At 49.6% G+C, this 17,759-nt stretch overlaps 1 protein-coding gene across 1 annotated transcript; it reads right to left on the bottom strand.

The window, feature by feature from the left end:
- Positions 1-4,174: 4,174 nt before the first annotated feature.
- LOC128273392 (cell cycle control protein 50A) lies at positions 4,175-6,483 on the bottom strand. The gene is made up of 5 exons (XM_053011342.1): positions 6,282-6,483; positions 6,056-6,189; positions 5,311-5,986; positions 5,078-5,243; positions 4,175-4,976 (listed from the first exon to the last, which is right to left on the bottom strand). The coding sequence occupies exons 1-5, from the start codon at positions 6,331-6,333 to the stop codon at positions 4,928-4,930; spliced, it is 1,077 nt and encodes a 358-aa protein (XP_052867302.1). The 5' UTR covers positions 6,334-6,483; the 3' UTR covers positions 4,175-4,927.
- Between the last annotated feature and the right edge of the window lie 11,276 nt (positions 6,484-17,759).

The following is a 17,759-nucleotide window of genomic DNA, read 5'->3' on the forward strand; positions in this document are numbered from 1 at the left end:
ACCCGTGAAACAGGTGACACCAGGGGACGGTGTGGCCCACCGCTAAGCAGGTTGCTAAACCGGCGAAGAACCTAATCGCGTGGCGGCGGCGTGGCACAGGCACAGGCAATGTTGTGTGTAGGCGGGACCGTGGTGGCGGAGACGGCCAAATCGCCGACGATGATTGCCGCCGGTCGGCCGGAACGCCGGAACGTCAGACAGCGCCAGCTGCAAGAAAGCCAACATTGGAAGCATAAAGTAAAAATAATGAAAAGACAGAGAGAGAGAGAGTGGCGCGGCGCGGGGCCCCCCCAAATATGCAAATATGAGCAAAAGTGAATGAATGAACGAACGAGCCCACCAAGGGAGTAAACTGTGGTAGATGAATCGATTGAATGGCGAAGAGATCCTTAGTGCGGGCGCGTAATGGACACCAGCCAGACTGAAGGGCGTATTGGATTAGAAGTCGCAAAAAAATAACTGAACGTTTAAAGAAAGGGTAGAGAGAGGGCAAGAACGAGGTATGGAAATGGAAAGAGAACGAAAAAAGGATAGAACCACTAGAAGTCCTATCACAAAATAACTGATCATCCAACGGCAGGCACAACTCCATCACTAGCAAGACAAAGAAGGAACGGTGTGCTAACTGAGAATCCCATCGTCCTGTCCCCCTGTGTTGATCCCGTTGACCAACTGCCTACCCGGTTGTCCATCAGAGAAAACGATTTGAGCTGACGCGGTACGGTTTTCCACCAAAAAAGTGTCCAGTCCCCAGGAGTTCCCAGTCAAGTCCAAGCAAATGCGAGAGTCTAACAGTGTGCCGGAAGTCGGTTTCGAACCGATATCGGCACCGATAGTAAACCACACGATCTCGTCAAACAAACGAACCCACAGAAATCCCCCGAAATTCTCGAAATGACGCAAATCAATGGATCGTGTTGTGAGAACCGGTAGCGTCCACGGTACACGCTTGCCAATGCCAACGGCCAACTAACGTGGGTAGGATGAAAAGTTCGTGAACCACCATTTCGCGAGAGCCAGGAGGATGGGTTGGAGAGGTGCGAGCATCGTTGGACGAAGTGTACAGAGTTGCTGGGAGAGTAGATAGAGAAAGCAAATTGTAATATGCACACAAAATGTCTTGTATTGTCGTTTGCGCCGAAAGTTTTCATCCCACCCACGTATACTAACTTCCATCTGGTCATTCGTACTATGCGCTGAACTGCGCTGTGGGGTTTAGGATTCTTCCGCCCATTCGAATTTGCGCCACTATCAGGGCAAATCCAAAACGACGTCAGCTAAGCAGACCCGTTGACGTCAGTGCGATTTACAATCAAATGCGCTGTTGCTTTTCGCATTCGATCGTCCGGGTAGTCGGCGGAATTCATGTCCACGCCAGTCTATTAGACCGAAGGACCATAAACCGAAATTTTGCAGCGATTAGATTTCAATCTAGGGCCCTAGGGGCAAAACGAAACGTGAACCAGGACCAATCTCAAAGTCAAAGCACATGAGCCAGAAAAAAAAAACTTGTTTTTGACTAATCTGCCCCCCCCCCCCCTTAATCCGACTCCAGTTCCGCGTCAATGTGTCGATGGTTGCAAATTAACATAAAACAGACAGTGCTTTCTTAGCTTCACCTTTTTTTCGATCACTCCTCTGACGCTAATGATGGACCTACGTCGAATCGGTAACGGTCACGAGCGTCTGGATAGAACTCCGGCTATGATTCCCGCGGGAGGTCTTGTCCGTCGCACCTCCACGAGGGTCGAGGTACGACGCACCTTCTGTCATGGGATTAAGGATTCAGGCCCGCCCCGCCCGACGCTCATCAGAACGCGGATCATTAGCGGACCACTGGCCACTGGCCAATTCATTAGTGAACAATTAGCCAGCGGAACATCAACGAAGCGATTGAAGCGATCGATTAGTGGAGGGATATGATTGTGCATTGTGTGGTATCGTCTAATGTTTTTCTTTTCACTTCTACAATTACCTATCGCTTCTGTTTTTTTCTGTGGTGTCCTTATCCTTTGACGTACTCAGCGATTCTGCGGCTTCGCCACGTATCCGATCCGTATTCGAAGGCCCTACACAATCAACACCCTGGGTGGTGTAATTAAACGGTGTAGTAAAAACACGGGACGCTTCTGCATCATAATTGCTCAACGTCAAGGGACATAGCAGACCAACTATGGCGATTCGTTACACCAAGTTCAATGTCGTAGCGTCTGCCGAACCTGCCGTCGTACGGTGGAGGTATGCGCAATTAGTGTTCCGTGATCGGTAACGGTGCGAAGCATGTGTGCGCATCCGTGAACCGTTTCCACAGTACCGTCACCAACAATGCGACCAACCAGGTTGGGCCGGGGGAAAGAACAAGTATCGCGATATGCAAGAGCACGAGTGAAGGACACGCTGCGTGAGCGGAATGTACATCCGAGACATCCGCCAACGGGCCAGTCAGGAGAATGATGTGACGCGAAGGCAACATGACGGCGAGCACCGAGACAGTTCAAGGTGCGCTGCGTTCTACCCACAGCCGGGAACCATCCATTTGTCGTCGGGAGAAATTATAATGCCGCGTATAAGCGATCCGTTTGCCGGGAGCAACCTATCCTGAGCCGTTGTGGCTTAGATGTTCAACCGATTTATTCGGTATACAGTGAGCATTATGCCAAATGATAAAACTATCACCGTTACTTGCTCGTCACTGGTTGATTGGGTGTAACATTCTTCAGGGTTAACGTTAACAAAGTTAAGCGTTGCTTGTCCAGATCATTCGGCAAAGCCATTCGTACCGGTAGAGCCGCAATACAGGTCTCGAAACATTGCGGCCAGCGCTACAGCTGCTCTACAGCGTTGACAGTTGCCGACCGGTATTTCTGTTTCTCTTTTTTGTTATATAATGTGCAATGGAACAACAGGCACATTTTCTTCGTTTGTTTGGCATTGGTTGTCTTTTACTATCAACATGGAACAAAACACGAAAACAATCCAAAAAAGATTAACATTGAAGAATTTTTCAAACAGTTGGCGCAAATGCTTTTTATGCGGTTTTACTCACGCTTGGCGGGTGTTCTGTGTAAGCAGCTCGGTTCCATTTTCCTGTCTTCTCTGGTGATTACCGCCTTTCGTCCAACCCACTCGTTTTGGCTGACCCACACACGGCGAGTGCTGTAGGCTCGTAATGCAGCAAACCGGTGACCGGTTTATGTATTCACATCTGCAGATTTGCTGCTATCCTACGGAACATCCTCACTTCTTGTTCGCGAACAACGACCCAGTCCAATGAAGGAAAGGAGAAACGACACCCCACTAAACACTCAGCTCCGTTCTACAGGCTGGATCGGACCGGCGGGGCACAGATCCACTGCGCCCGCTGTAACGTGAGAACTGTGTGCCGGAGGTCCTTTTTACGTTCGCGATCACCTAACTGCTGCAGACCTGTTCTGGGGGCGATAGAGACGTTTGCTGTCCAAACTGCTGTTCGCCACCGGTGACAGCAGTGTCCCATGCAACATTTCATGTGTACGAATGAGCGAGGCAAAACAATAATAAAACATCATATGTGCCATTGACGTTTCGGGTGGACTATCGCCCGTTCTATGTTCACCCGACTAGGCCAATGGACCGTCAGCATACATTTGCCCCAACAATAGAATGGCTCTCTGATCGGAAAATTGGCCAAAGCTTTCCCATCGCTCGTATTCACTCAGAGTACTTTGTTTTGGCACATAAAGTAGGGGCATTCCAAAAATCCTTACAGCTTAGCTTTTCGACCAATGTAAACCAACACTGCTGGCAGAGTCGTGACGGTCAGTCCCAATGGTTTCGCGTAGATTGAAGTTTTTTTTAATAAATATACGGCCGGAAAAGACGGTACATAACGAAACATTATTAGTTAACTGAAATCCGAAATTAATGCTTATGTTACATCACATGTTACATGTTACTCTGCTAACAAAATCAACATTCTCTAGCAGATAGCAAATCAACATTCTCACGAGCCAAATTTCGGATCGATTATTCAAAACTATAAGTTACGTCTAAAGTATTTATTTTTCTTGATATATCATTATTATAGAACAGACAGAGCCATACTACCGAGCTAAGGAACGCCGAACCGACAGAGCACCAGCTTGAATTTTTGCACTAAAGTTGATGCACTGTCCGTGTTGAAGCTGACGCTGCGCAGATAAATGATCATTCATTTTTCTTTAAGTTCACGTAACCTTTGTTGTTCCCACAAGCGTTTCGTTTTCTTCTGAACTCTCAATACTTGCAAGCCCGTACGCTGGACCGCGCCCTGCGTCTATCTATAATTGCTTTTTGAAAGTAAAATATTTGTTTGTTCCGTCCGTTTGTCCGTTTGATCGTCGAACCAGCCAACTCTGGTCTTTCCACGATGCGCATCTAAGGCTTCTGGGAGCAGAGTTTCTAATACATGGTTTTACAGCGCACTACCTCACGTTCGAAGTTATCTCTTTGTTAATGTCATCACATTACTCATTTGTAACAATTTTTGTCAATTCAACTGCATTGTTAGGTCAATCGATCAACTCTCAATTGTACTCAATCGATAATACTTATTTCTGTTTGATGTATCACGAACAACCTTAAGCATTTACTTATCACTTCTAAAATCCCCTCATAACAACAAAACTCAATATTCGCTTAGGATGCGAAGTTTACAATTTCACAAATGGATTTCGATTCATATCAATTCAAGATTGCATCAGTCAATCCATTCAAATTCATTTCAATTCAAGTACAACTAGTTTGCAATTAATCGTTTCCATTAAAATCGACATTGATCAATTTGACTTTAAACCAAATTTTCACAATGAAACAAAAAAGCAAGAGTATAATAGGAAATATTTTAATTCAAATGGATCGTACTCAGCAAGGGCAGCAAGTTGAACTAGCTGCTAAGGCACAGTAATTCCTACGGGCGCGATGACGACCGTTGATGCACGCTGCTGATACCACCGTTTCTGTATGAACAATAAAATATACGTGTCAAATTAATTTGAGCTTATTCGATCTTCAATCTATGCTGCCAGCTGGAAAGAGATCCAGGAAGCTCGACCCTTACGTTTTACTGCACTTAAGGTGAATGATGAGTAGAACTATTCCAAGCAGCAAGCACGCACTACCAACGACTATGTAGGCGAATCCGAGGAACGGGTTTTTACCACCCAACAGTGATGTGGTTGAAAGGATGAATTTTTTGGTTCCTTCAAATTCAATGACCGAATAAGCTAGAAATATGAACAAACGGTGATCAATTCTGTTGCATGACCATCAAAACCTCAACTTGGCACTCACAGTACATGACGCGAAGCGAATAGTTGCCCTTGTTCAGGCCCTCCTCAAAGAGCTCTTGCGAATGATCAATGCGACGGTGAAGCTTCCGGAAGGTCGGTAGCGCAGCGGTACGCATCCATACAATTAGATCCTCGTTCTGAAAACCGTTGTTTTCCTTGTTGGTTTCATCCAGCTCCCACAGTTCGAGTGACCAAGCTTTCGGGCGTCTAAAACCTCGCAGAGCCTCCTTTAAATCACCCTCCGGATTGCGGAACTTAATGTGCCGATCAGATGGCCATGCAATTTCCGTTTGCAAAAGAGGCACCTTGCGCCCGAGCTTCAGCGAATACAACTCGAACTTGTCGCTAAATAATGAATTAGCAATCGCACCACACGGCGCAATCGGTATTTGATCTTCATCGTCAGCGTATGCGAATGGTGCACAGTCACTTGACGGTACCGATGACAAACGACCTAGCAGCTGGTCATCATCGCGCGATTTCACGTAGCGGCGGTGGTTTTGAAAATAGTTGGTCAGCCCATAGTACATGTACACCCTACCTATAAAGTCCTTCGGTAACTCGAACCGCACCGTACATTCGCAGGTTGTGCCTGGGCTCTGACTGATAATCTCGGCGCATGTTTGATTGCCTATATCCGGCATGCAATGTGTGTAATCGTACACAAACTCATTTATCTGCGAACGAGTGAAATAATTAAGAGAAAAACATGATATATCAAAGCAGAGCAAAACCTCCCGGCTTACCGAGTTAGACGAAATCAACAGCAGTGCACCGATCGGTATGAAAACAATGCCAATTATGAAAAAGGCGGGTAGAACAGTACCAGCGGTTAGAACGGGCTGCCATGCTGGCAAACGCTGCTGCTTGAAGGCCGAATCTACAGGAAAATAAGGAAACACTCAATAAGTTTTGGAAGGCTCATCGCCAAAGGCGCTCCCAAGAGAAGTTTTCTGAGTAAGAGTACTCTACCTGAAGGGCGCTTCGATTTGGGAACCTCAGGGCCATCGACTGTGTCGGGCATTGCGTGGCTTATTATTGCAGCCAGTTTGATTTACTTTTCGCGGATTCACTAATAATGCACGAATGTCACGCGATCACGATAATATCCACCAGACACCAAGCAAGAATGAAACCTTTATTTCTTTTCTTTACTGTTTCATTAAATCTGTGGTACATACGACATTGAGTGAAAATTTTTGACATTACTCAGCTCCAGTATCAGTGAATGACAACTGACAGCGAATTTGACGTTCGTTTACACGCACCTCTACTTTCATGAATACCTCTTTATAACCCTGCGTCCACACTTACAGCAAGTTGGGCCAACTTTTTGCTGTCACACTAGCAATTTCTAGACGTCAAATCTGTGAGCTCCAGTGAGTGAAATGACAGTTCGTTTGTTTATGTTTTTAATTTGGCAGTTCACCATTTCATTCTTTTGCCAATTGCAGTTTTGCAGCGAATAGGCTTCTTCGAATATTAAAATGTCTTTTAAAATGTCTTTTAAAAATAATAAAAACAAATCTAAATCGCGAAAACTATGTTTAGTTGGTGCGTCTGTGCTTGTTGCATACGCTCAGTATTTGGATGCTGAGCGTGTATCACGACGTTGTTGGACGCGAGAGCTCTTCGCGGAGGCTTCACACCACGGATTACATTTAATCGACCAGCTGAACGATGGAATAAGGTTCCGGAATTTCACCCGAATGACCGCAACAGATTTTTGGCGTACCGTTTCCATTGGTAGCTGTAGCTGGGCAGTGGTTCCTCAACAATTCTGTTATGGTTCGCCATTCTTATCTGCGGATAACATGAACAACGACTTTTTCTTGTTCACCAAATTGTTCTTCAAATTATTTTCCGCATTTCGCACATACCTTTCCCGAGGACAATTTGCACTTATTTCTCAAATTCACAAACTTGCAATCAACGTAAACAACAGTTGACACCAAACTACGTTTCCAAATAAAAACAAATGATGATTTCCTTCTCTTTCTATTGCCATCTTTGTCATAATCTGATCCGCTCTCGAAATGCTGTCCAAAAATTTGGACATCGAAAAAAGTTGCCCGTACCAACTGTCAAATTGAAAAATATGGCCTCTCAACCCGAATCGGTACAAATAACCGATAAGCAAGAGGAACTCAACGGCAACTCAAAGTAGCTCACGGATGTCCAACAAAAATGAGTGAATTTTGCTGGGCCTACATACATTTTTCTCCATTTACTGTAAGTGTGGACGCAGGGTAACAGAATCTCTCTATAACTCTGACAATAATTCACATAACTTGGCTGAAAAAAACCAAAATCGCATTCCTTCTCTAATTTTAAGCAAAACCAAACAGAATCTCTGCGCATGAAATCGGTCGCAGTGGCTCGTCGGTACATCCGGCCACTTCGCAGGTGGGTGCTGTGTGAACAACTCGCGATGTGACTGTCCACTACCTCTGGGTCCATTTTCGGCGGGGCCCAGGGGCTGTGCACGGCCCGCAATGGCATTCCGAACGGGCTGCTCTCCACTTGTTGTGTCAGCTCGGTTTCGCACCGCCTTCTGCGCAGCGCTTGCGATCCTGCGTTCGTTCGGCGTGCGTTTACTTTAAGAATACATGCAAGCATCATCGAACGGCTAAACTCCAGATGAAAATTAGTATTTATTATTGCACAGCTTCCATATCTGTGTGATAGCGACAAGCAATTATTGGTATATGTACAAAGATCATGTAAACACGAGAAAGATCCTGCAAAGGGTCATAACCAGCAGTCGAATAATCGGTTCATAAAAACCAGCGAAAAGACCACGAAAATGCTAGAAAGGAACAAGGATAGACGAGTTTTAAAGAAAAGTACTTTATGAGGCGTGATTTTTCCGTGAATAAATTTTTTCCCTCAGCATGCCCTCAGTTTCAACATTTTCTTAACCTTGTAAAATTCGCTAACTGAGATCCCTTCTGATAATGCTGACTTCTCCCACCACACGTTTGCACCCCTCCGACGGAACTCTTCTAGACGGCCGATCTTCGCCTCCAGAGAAGATCGCGCCAAAACATACGCGACAACGCTTATAGCAACGCTGCTTCGCGGGGAAAAGGTCTACCGTCCGCAAGCCAAAAGGCCAAACAATATGGAAAGTAGAAATCCAATGGTTAACAATGGCCATAATATTTAATAATTTGGCCCAGCGAATCAAATAATGTTTCATTTGACAATCAAATTACATGGGGTTTATAACATTTCGATTTCCCCGATTCAATTTTGGCGCTGTGTATACGGACAGGTTCTCTAACTTTCGCTCGTTCACATACATTATAAGCGCTGTGCACATTGTCGACGGCTCTGGTACTGCGCTAGAGGTTGTATTATAACCGAAAATTTGTCACAGGATCGCATGAGACCTAGGAGGCGACTCGCTGGGAGACGGCTTTAGGCCACCGACGGCTGTAGCATTGCGGTGACTTTGGCCATATCGGACGGCAAAAGACGATGCCACATACTTTTAATAGCGTAGAGGTTTTTCATTTTAATGCATTAAAATGCACTGTGACCAAACAATACAGAGGAAATTTGCGTTACGCTGAGACCGAGAGAGAATGGGGGAGAAAACCCAAGAAAATAATAAAAATTTGGCATGACCTAAGCGACATGGCGACTGGAGCAGTGATTCGCATGACACAATCTTTCTCCCGCCCGGTGTTTTCTGGTGTTACACCGCGGTGTACCGAAGGGGACGGGGATCGCTCGGCACTGGATGTTTCTGGATGCCCTGCAGGGCCACCACTTGAGAAAGAAAACCCCAAAATAACGCCACCGAAAAATGTTTCGACGATGACGGCACTGCGCGAGTAGCGGGCACTTTTTATTGCGCCCAGCCGGGCGTCTTCTAAATGGTCACTGTCGCTGTGTCGTGTGGCGGTTGGGCCATGTCCCGGTCCGGGGCCATCGAAAACCGGGAGCAATCGGAAACATTTTTTGGGGGGCGCCGTAGGTATGATTTAGAACCCGTCGGATTCGCTACGCGTCACGAAGGCAGACACCGCTTGCCGCTTACACGCAGCTTCTTGTGTATGTGTGTGTGTGTGTGCGTACACGTTTATGCGTGAGTATGTCAACAACAATAAAAACAACGCGACAACGGCGACCACGGCCAAAAGCAAGTCTTAGCAGCCAGAGCGCGCCGTGCCGTGTAGCCGCCGCATGACGCTCGGTGATCGGGTCCCCGTCGAGCCGGCGCTTGGTACAGCAGCTGACTGCAGCAGCTCTCCTCTAAATGGTCGCGACTCTCAGTCGCTCGCTTCTAAAAGCATGAAAAGATTAAGATCCGTCGGTGTTCGGGTCGGAATTTGCAGCATGCAAAACATGCAGGTTATGTCACACGGTTCGAGTTTGGTTTACGCTTGCGGCTGACAAAGCTGAAACAAATGCGGCAGTTACTAGAAAGGATCGTTGAACGTTCTCGCTAGATCTCGCTGCAGCTGGTGATGGGCCGTTCGCATGGCGCTTCCGTCCGTGCGTTTCAAGGTTGCACACGAACCAACCAAAAACGCAGCAGAAAACAAGCAGCAAACCCCGGACAGAAACGGCCTCCCGCGGGGGCGCGGGTGGTGGCCTCTCTCTGTTCGGCAACGCACCGCGAGCCTCTAGTTACATAGGAGCGCGCTGCAAGGATAGATATAGATACAATTACCTGCAATGCACTAATGACGTGCGCGCCGAGTGTTTAGTGACACAAACTGGTCCACATAACGTGATATTTATACACACACACACACACACATACACTCTGGTCAGTGGCTTTTAACGCACCCTTGCATACGCGGTGGCGTGTTGCGAAGAACTGACGAACTCTTGCGCGGTCTGATCTCGCGGTTCGCGTTCGACGTTTCGCGCTAACCGTTTGACAACAAACACACCGTCGGTCCGTATATTTACACACGCGGTTCGTTTCGTGCCGACGGACGGATCGATGTTGCAGGCGCAAACGCGGCTATCGGATCATTGTTCCCCGCCACACCGGACGTGTGACGGCGCGAACGCCGTTACGTCACCGCGCCTGCTACGCTCTGACAGTTCGCTGACCGGCGCGAAGTACCGAACCCGACAGTATAGCCAGGCGTACCGATGCGTCACCTGGTGGCCGATAGCGGAAACTGCCGCCGGTGAGCAAAGCTTGCAAAGCTCGTCGATACCAAAAAAGGCATGCATGCGCACGCTTCACAACACGCACGGGTTTCACGAGGTGCACGAAATGAAACAGAAATTGAAAACACACACACACACGTGCGGCAACACCGAACATGGTGCGTGTGCCGCGAGAGCCGTTACAGTTAGCGCGCGGTGCGGGTGATGCAACGCCCGTTGCCGGTAATAAACTGTGTGTGGGGCATTCCAAAATGCTGGCTCGTGATGTTACGCACGAGAAATAATGCGCTACGCACCACATTTGTGTTGTGCTGTGCTGCACGCGCGCCCAGTGCAATTGCACTCTCCGCTGGCTGGCTGGCACCATCTGGTTGTCTTTATCTGCCGTGGCCACTACCCAGAGTCACTAATTGCTACAAACTGGAGCGCGGGCTCGTAATCATGCTCGCTGCTGCTACTTATACACTGCGCTGCACTGGTCACTTTGCCTGCGTGCCTGCGTGTGTTTACATCACTCGGCATCGCACCCGACCGCGTGCACAAGGTTGCGTCGTCGACGGTGGTGCGAAAAAAAACAAAAATAAAATAACTGTAGCCCCAATACTGGGGCGTCTTGTTTTGGCTGGGTCAGGTTGCGTTTGGGCAGCAGCAAATGGGCCACGCTCGAAAGCCCCATGGGACTCCTTTCCGAAAGGGGCTAGCGCTACTCCTAAGGGCTTCTTCTTCCTAAGGTTCCAGACCCCAGGATGGTGGAACATAGCAAGACTTAGGATTCGTGTCTTCACTATGGTTAGGTTGTAACGCTAGCGTTAGTTATCGCCACCAACCGAATCGGAAAACAACAAGCTTCATGTGTCATTTGCTACGTGTGTCCGACACCGGTGGCGCATGAGGTCTAACAAGAAGCTCTACAGTCGTCTGACATGTCTAGCGAGACGGACGAGATCGAGAGATTGGGTAAAATCCTTCAGTGATGGTCAGGCGGAACGGGACGATCTCCAACCTATAGCGTCACAAGCAATAAAGATAAGCTACGAACTCTAAGAACGTTAAGCCCAAGGCATAGAACGCGATCGACTGAGGGGTCTTAAGAATCCTGAACAAACAAGCCAGAAACCACAGCATGGGTGCAGCTTGCATCTTAAGGAAAACGTGCTATATAAAGCGTGGAATTTTGAAGAATAGACCAGATATCATTAGGCTACGTAACGCTCTGGTCTTAAGTCTTCTACACTTGGACCATTTGATCCCGCTAGTGAGATCCCTTCGGATGGTGACTGCATACAATCGTTTGCACCACTCCGTAACAGATGGTGATACTGTACCATTGCCGGTTGTGTGTGCGGTCGGATCAGCTGGGAGTAGTTCATTACCTGACCTCAAAAGTAGCCTGAAAACACCTGATAAAGGGGCAAAGAGAAAAGACACACAAAACGGAATGCGTAACCGTGCGTGCATGTTATCCGTCGTGTGCGCGCAGTAATCGTCCCAAACGCGCCGCAGAATTGCCGCTCGCGGAATCGGATTACGATTCCAGCGCCACTTGACCGAAATTCTGTACGAACGAAATTATATCACGCGGCGCGCGCGCGCGGGGAAGCCGAGTGCCCCACTGACCCCGAAGCAGAAGGCTCTTTGCATTGCATTGCTGCATTTCTGGACCAAATAGTAAACGCACCGATGTGTCCGATCGTTGACGCGACCGGGGGGGGCGGCGGCGGCGAGGGCGGCGTTGGTCGTGCGATCCACTTGCACTGACCCCGTCCCCGCCAGGCAGTCCCCAGGCCACGTAGGAGAAAGTTCCCCTTGCTGCTCCGTGATCACCGAAACGTGATCACGGTCCGGGTCCGCCATGTTTTCGAATTCTGGGCATGGCGCGGGCAAAATGTGGCGGTCAAAATGGTGCGCCAGAGAGTTCGCGCAGTTTGGAAATCGACAGCATGCGGAGAATGTTAAACGATGGATCTCCGGCTCGTCACGAAACGTGGGTTGCGCAAGCGCGCGCAAGCCATAAACGCACGGCGCCCATAAACCCCGGAGAATGAGCTGTTCGAACCGGCGCGAAGTTCGAGCAGTTGCACCAGCAACCGCCGCAACAACAACCAAATTGGACCGATCGTCTACGATGGGGTACCCTTGCGTTTGGTCTGGTTCTGTTTAACATGGCTAAACAGACGGGAAGTACACAGCGCAGAACTGTAGTCAGAACCGGACCGATGCTTCTTCTGATGCTGCTAGCTGCTTCTTCTTCTTCTGCTGAGGGTACTGAGAAATTTAGCTGGCGACATCTCCTGGCCGAAGCCAAACAAATCGCATTCGGTATCGCATTTCGCGCCTGCGACTGCCAGCCGACTGTGTCGACACAGACGAGCAACTTTTTTGGTGTACATTTCGTACGCACGTAAGGCCTTCTGGTGCCTATGCCCTGATACTAGAAGCACCGAGACTAGGCTAGGCATAGTCGGAGAGCGCCTATGTTCTCTGGTTACTTTTCTGGACGCAAGAAATAGAGCGAACGATCGATCGAGAGGCCGAGCTCGGGGGTTTTGGGGTGTAATGTGCGTGCGACTCTCGGTTCGGCTCAGGTCGCGTAGTGTCACTAATTGTGACACGCCGTGAAGCGAAGCTAATTTCTCTCATCCACTACTTGGACCGCGGCACCTACTTCAGCTCTAACACCTCTACGCCACTTGATTTGAGGGTGCCGCGGTGAATGGCAGTTGCAGCTAATTTGACCGATTGCGCCAAGCACCCGTCACTTCGGCCCGTCTTGTTTGCATTATCCGAGACGAGTGCTCAAAATATACCGGCGGCCGCCCAAACCGCCTGATCGGATTTTTGTTCGCACGGTATCGGGTCGGGCGTCCCAGACCCCACCCCTTACGTTCGATGCCCCTTTTCGGCGTGCGGCCCCCCCCCAACTACCCCCGTTGCTGCTCCTGCTGCTGCTGTCGGGCAACGTTATCATATGGCCATTTGGCTCGATTCGACGCAACAACAACAACAACAACAACAGCCAGAGCGTGCCGTGCGCACACGCACCGCCCATCGTGTGTCGGTGCGCAAAACGGTATATTACTCAACTCGCCCAGTTCGTCCAGTTCGATGATATCGATGGCTGGCCGTCTTTGCATCTGGTGCAAGCTAGGTAGGCCAGCCAGCAGCGCAGCGCAGCGCTGGTATGTCGGAGCGGGTCGCCCCGACACATTACCTCGTTTGACAACCACCGGAGCGGTTACACCACACTAACTGCAGAGCAGGGCGCGGTAGAATGTGAGGGGCGAACGGCAACGTTTGCGGTGGCCTGCTTCGGGCCCGGGGGTTTGTTTTGGAAGACTTGCGGCTACGCGGTGCTTCTGCGGTGTTTATTTGTGCGGTGCGGAGTACGGTTGCCGGGAATTGGGACTCTAGTCGATACGGTGCTTCACTAGGCCGGACCTAGGCCAGACAGCGGAGCCGGAGCGTGTCAACTGGTGTTGACCAAATTGACAGGAGGAGTCAGTCGTCTTCAATCGCACACTACGCCATCCAGTCTGAGTATAGATGTTCGAGGCAGCTGAAGCAATTAAATTGGTGTAGCCAAAGATGTAAACAACTGCCGTCGACCTTCGCCAACATAACGCAATTTCTGTATGGTAGGCACACCTAGAACTAGATTGGGCGGCAGGCTAACTACCTTCCCCACAGTTCAGGAAGCAAGGATTAAACAAAGATTATGACACAGTCCTGCAGACAGCGCCCCAAAAGGCAAAATAACACAATTGCCGAGTACAACTTGGAGAATGTCAGAAGCTTCGTATATCTCGTTACCAAGGTACTCGGTAAGATTACATAAGACAATAAGCCGCCCTATCTTGTGCTATGGATCGGAGAACTAGGTCCTAACTCAGTCTCAAGAAAGCAGATTAAATGCTTTCGAGGGAAAGATCCTCAGCAGAAACACTGGGCCCAGTGATGGGGATGGAGAATTTTGGAGAATCAGATACAATAGAGAACTCTATGAAATATTTGATGATCCGGAAGTTTCTATTATGATAAAGTAACAAAAATTGCAATGGGCTGGGCTCCATTGTACGAATGGATACGAGTCAAGGATTCCAAAGAAAACCGAAAACCTCTGCCGAAGTCCGCTTGGTCAGTGCGTCATTGTTCGCTGTGAGCTGCCGAGCCTCCCGATCGCTCCCGGAGAGCCGCGGAGTTCCGTGCCGACAGGACCGGTATCCTGTCAACTTCTCTTGTCAAAAAATCGTAGCTGTTCGAGCGGTGCTCTGAATATGCATGTCGGCAGCGGGCCGTGGGCTTAGTATGGTTCGATTTTCGGCTTACGACGTTACAGCGCGCCCCTTCGAAGCCGTCGTAGTCGAGCTCGTAACCGAGTCGCCGAGGGGAAGAAACCGGAACAAATATGTGCAGCGGTGCGTGCCTGCATCGGAACGGGTTTACGGCGCAAGACAACGACAATGACGACGACGCGGACGAGACTGGTCATGTGTGACACTTTTCCTCGGCGCGGTTTTATTAGTAAATTGAGTGCCCCAAAAGAGCCAACCAGCTTCAGCGCGCGCCAGCGGGCCAACACTCTCGCGGGCATCGAATCGTGACGCCAAACGGTGCGGCTAAAAGATGAATGTGGCCGTTTGGAGACGTCTCTACTACCAGGGAGTTTTATTAGCTAACGGCGAGAAGTGTCGACCGGGCCGGGCGGGCGGCCTGCCGCAAAAATTATAATCGCTTCACTAAGGCCCCCACGTGTGTGTGGTGTCCACCCGAGCAAAGACGCGCGCCGCTCAAAATCGTCCAAAAAACGCGCGCGCGGCTGGAAAGCCGAGAAAGCAGGAACAAAAGGAAAAGCGCTGTTCGGCTTCGGCTCGTTGACAATGAAAGGGAAATCGGGCGAGCGAGCACCGGGTGGCACACCGAACCGCGAAAGGCGACAGCTGTAAGGCTAAACATGAAAACGAAAACGAAAGTAAGAAAAGAAAACAACAAACGGAATCAGCAGCAAAACCATACACTCGCCGGGCCGAAGAAGCGCGAATGCGGAACGTAAAACACTCGAAAGTGTTTTGAAACAAACTAAAGCGAAGCATACAAATCAGCTACTGGCCGTTTGGCTATGGCTACAAGGAAACATCCCAACAAAGCCCATCATCGACAACTGTCGGTAAGAACGCCAAAAACATAAAATATGGAATAAGAAGCAACAAACGAACGAGACAAAGTTATACAAATGAAAGGAGAGCGTGACAAAAACAGGCACAAAGTCATCCTCAGCTAAGCAAAGCTGTTCTCCTTTTTCTAAAACTTTTCTAATAACTGGAAATACGGGATCCACAACTCCTTGGCGTGACAATTACTATGCCCTGTTACTATTACTATTACTCGAGTATAGGGATTTTAAGTAACACCGTCACGATAGGCAGCTGAGATGGATTTTGCCATCGGACGTGTTTCCATAACCACCAGAATGTAGTCAGTGTTAGTAGGGTCAGGCCCACTCCAACGACTGTTCGGCAGAACCTATATAAGAACTTAGACATAGAGCATAGTAGTATAGAGAATCGACACCAATCGAGTTTTGCTCAGCGTCAGGAGCGGAGGGGCCAATATCAGCTCAGATCCCTACCCGCAGTTGGCGTAGTGACTTGCTGTAGACAAGCTCGCCCATCTACACCGAGCTGGAATAATCCTTAGACTCATTTCAATACGGAGTCCCTGAAAGAAGAGTAGATACAACTGGTCAACAACAGTACCTACCCCAAGGAGATTAGTCCTCAGGTATTCTATGGCGCGGCCTCAGATATTCTCAAAATTTTAATGCGCCCTCATTCGCCGCTCGTCTTGCAGTTGCTTGTCGTGAATTGGTTCGGACATTTGAACATTGGAAGGCACACACACACACACACACACACACACACACACACACACACAAGAAGCACGCAACGAGGTTAGAAGTTTGGTATAAATGCCAACATATCACAATCGGCGAACCGTTTACAAGCCGAACACCGGTGGACTTCCGCCGTATTAGCAGCAACCATCGATGATGCCATCGGTGACCGCTAAAGGCGATTCCACCGACTGTACACCGACTGCCACCTCCGTTCCGTTGCTTCCGCAACCCGACCAGCACCACCGCGGTTGCCCACAATGTGCCATCTTCATCATATTTTCGCAGACCGGTGCGCCTAGCCCACGGAGTCCCAAGAAGACGCACGCTCGCCCGATGTCCGATACGCCGAAGCAGGAAACCCCGTCCCATCCGCGCGATCGTTCACGGCGTAATTAAACCGCAAACCGCCGTTCGATTCGATTCGGGACCCCGTGGCGGCGGCGGCGACGGAAACGGAGAGCGGGACAACAACAATAACAACAATAACAACAACCCCGCTAGTGGTAGGTATATGGGCATGAGAAGAACCGTACGCCGCCGAATGACCTTGAAGCCCGGTGGATCGGGGTGGCGCTTTGCTTCGCCCGGAGATGGTTCAAACACAATTATAACCTTCAAATGCACACACACACACACGCGAGCAGGCGTGCGTGTGTTCACAGGTTTCAGGGTTCACGTAAGGTATGGGTAGGTATCAGGCGTTCGTGTTTAAGGGGTATCAGGTTTTGGGCCTAGGCTCTAGGCGATAGTAACATTAGAGAGGTCGTGCCCCAAAGGCTTTTGGCGCTAACAACCACCCTCTCCCTTCTGCTTCCTCGCCACCTTCCCACGACAAGCGCGGGATTGTGAACCACAACGGGGTCACCAATTAGTCTTCAATTCCGTCCCGAGCGCCGGACTGCGACGGAGAGATCCCTCCGCGCGCGCGCGCACACACAGCCACACCGGGGATTGGTTTTTGGACGTCACTTAATTTCGCCTCATTATGGTGCAACACACCGCCGTTCTTCACCGCCGTCTCCGTGGATCCGCTGGCGTTCCGGTGGAATGTGCGGCGACGGTCCCTCCGGCGATGCGCTCCGGCGCTCGTGGGGAAGGCTGAACGTGGTCAGCTTTGTTCGTTCGGCCGGCTGGAAATGTCACTGCCGAGGTCAGGGCGCCGCGCAGCCAGCCAGCCAAAGGCTGGTCAGCAGCCCAACGGCGTAGCACACGGCTTGCCAGACGGATCGGCGATCGGCGAAAAGGTACGTGCGGTTGGAGCGCTAGTTGCAGAGAGAGATCTTACCAGGGATCGCTCTGGATCGCTCGGTGGTCCAGCATGAGGCGAGGGAGGTCTTTGTGGATTTCGTCTTTCTGGTTGCCATGGAGTCTCTCTCTCGCGCGCTCTCTGTGGAGCAGTCTGAAACCACCTGGAAGCA

The sequence above is a fragment of the Anopheles cruzii genome, chromosome X (assembly GCF_943734635.1).
Source record: "Anopheles cruzii chromosome X, idAnoCruzAS_RS32_06, whole genome shotgun sequence".
Classification (NCBI taxonomy): domain Eukaryota; kingdom Metazoa; phylum Arthropoda; class Insecta; order Diptera; family Culicidae; genus Anopheles; species Anopheles cruzii.

Excerpts from the sequence above, each read along its gene's own strand:
- LOC128273392 (XM_053011342.1), bottom strand. The coding sequence starts at position 6,333 with ATGCCCGACACAGTCGATGGCCCTGAGGTTCCCAAATCGAAGCGCCCT. Across the intron at positions 5,244-5,310 it reads TTCGCTTCGCGTCATGTACT|CTTATTCGGTCATTGAATTT; the intron begins GTGAGTGCCAAG and ends TCATATTTCTAG. Across the intron at positions 4,977-5,077 it reads CACCTTAAGTGCAGTAAAAC|AAACGGTGGTATCAGCAGCG; the intron begins GTAAGGGTCGAG and ends TTGTTCATACAG.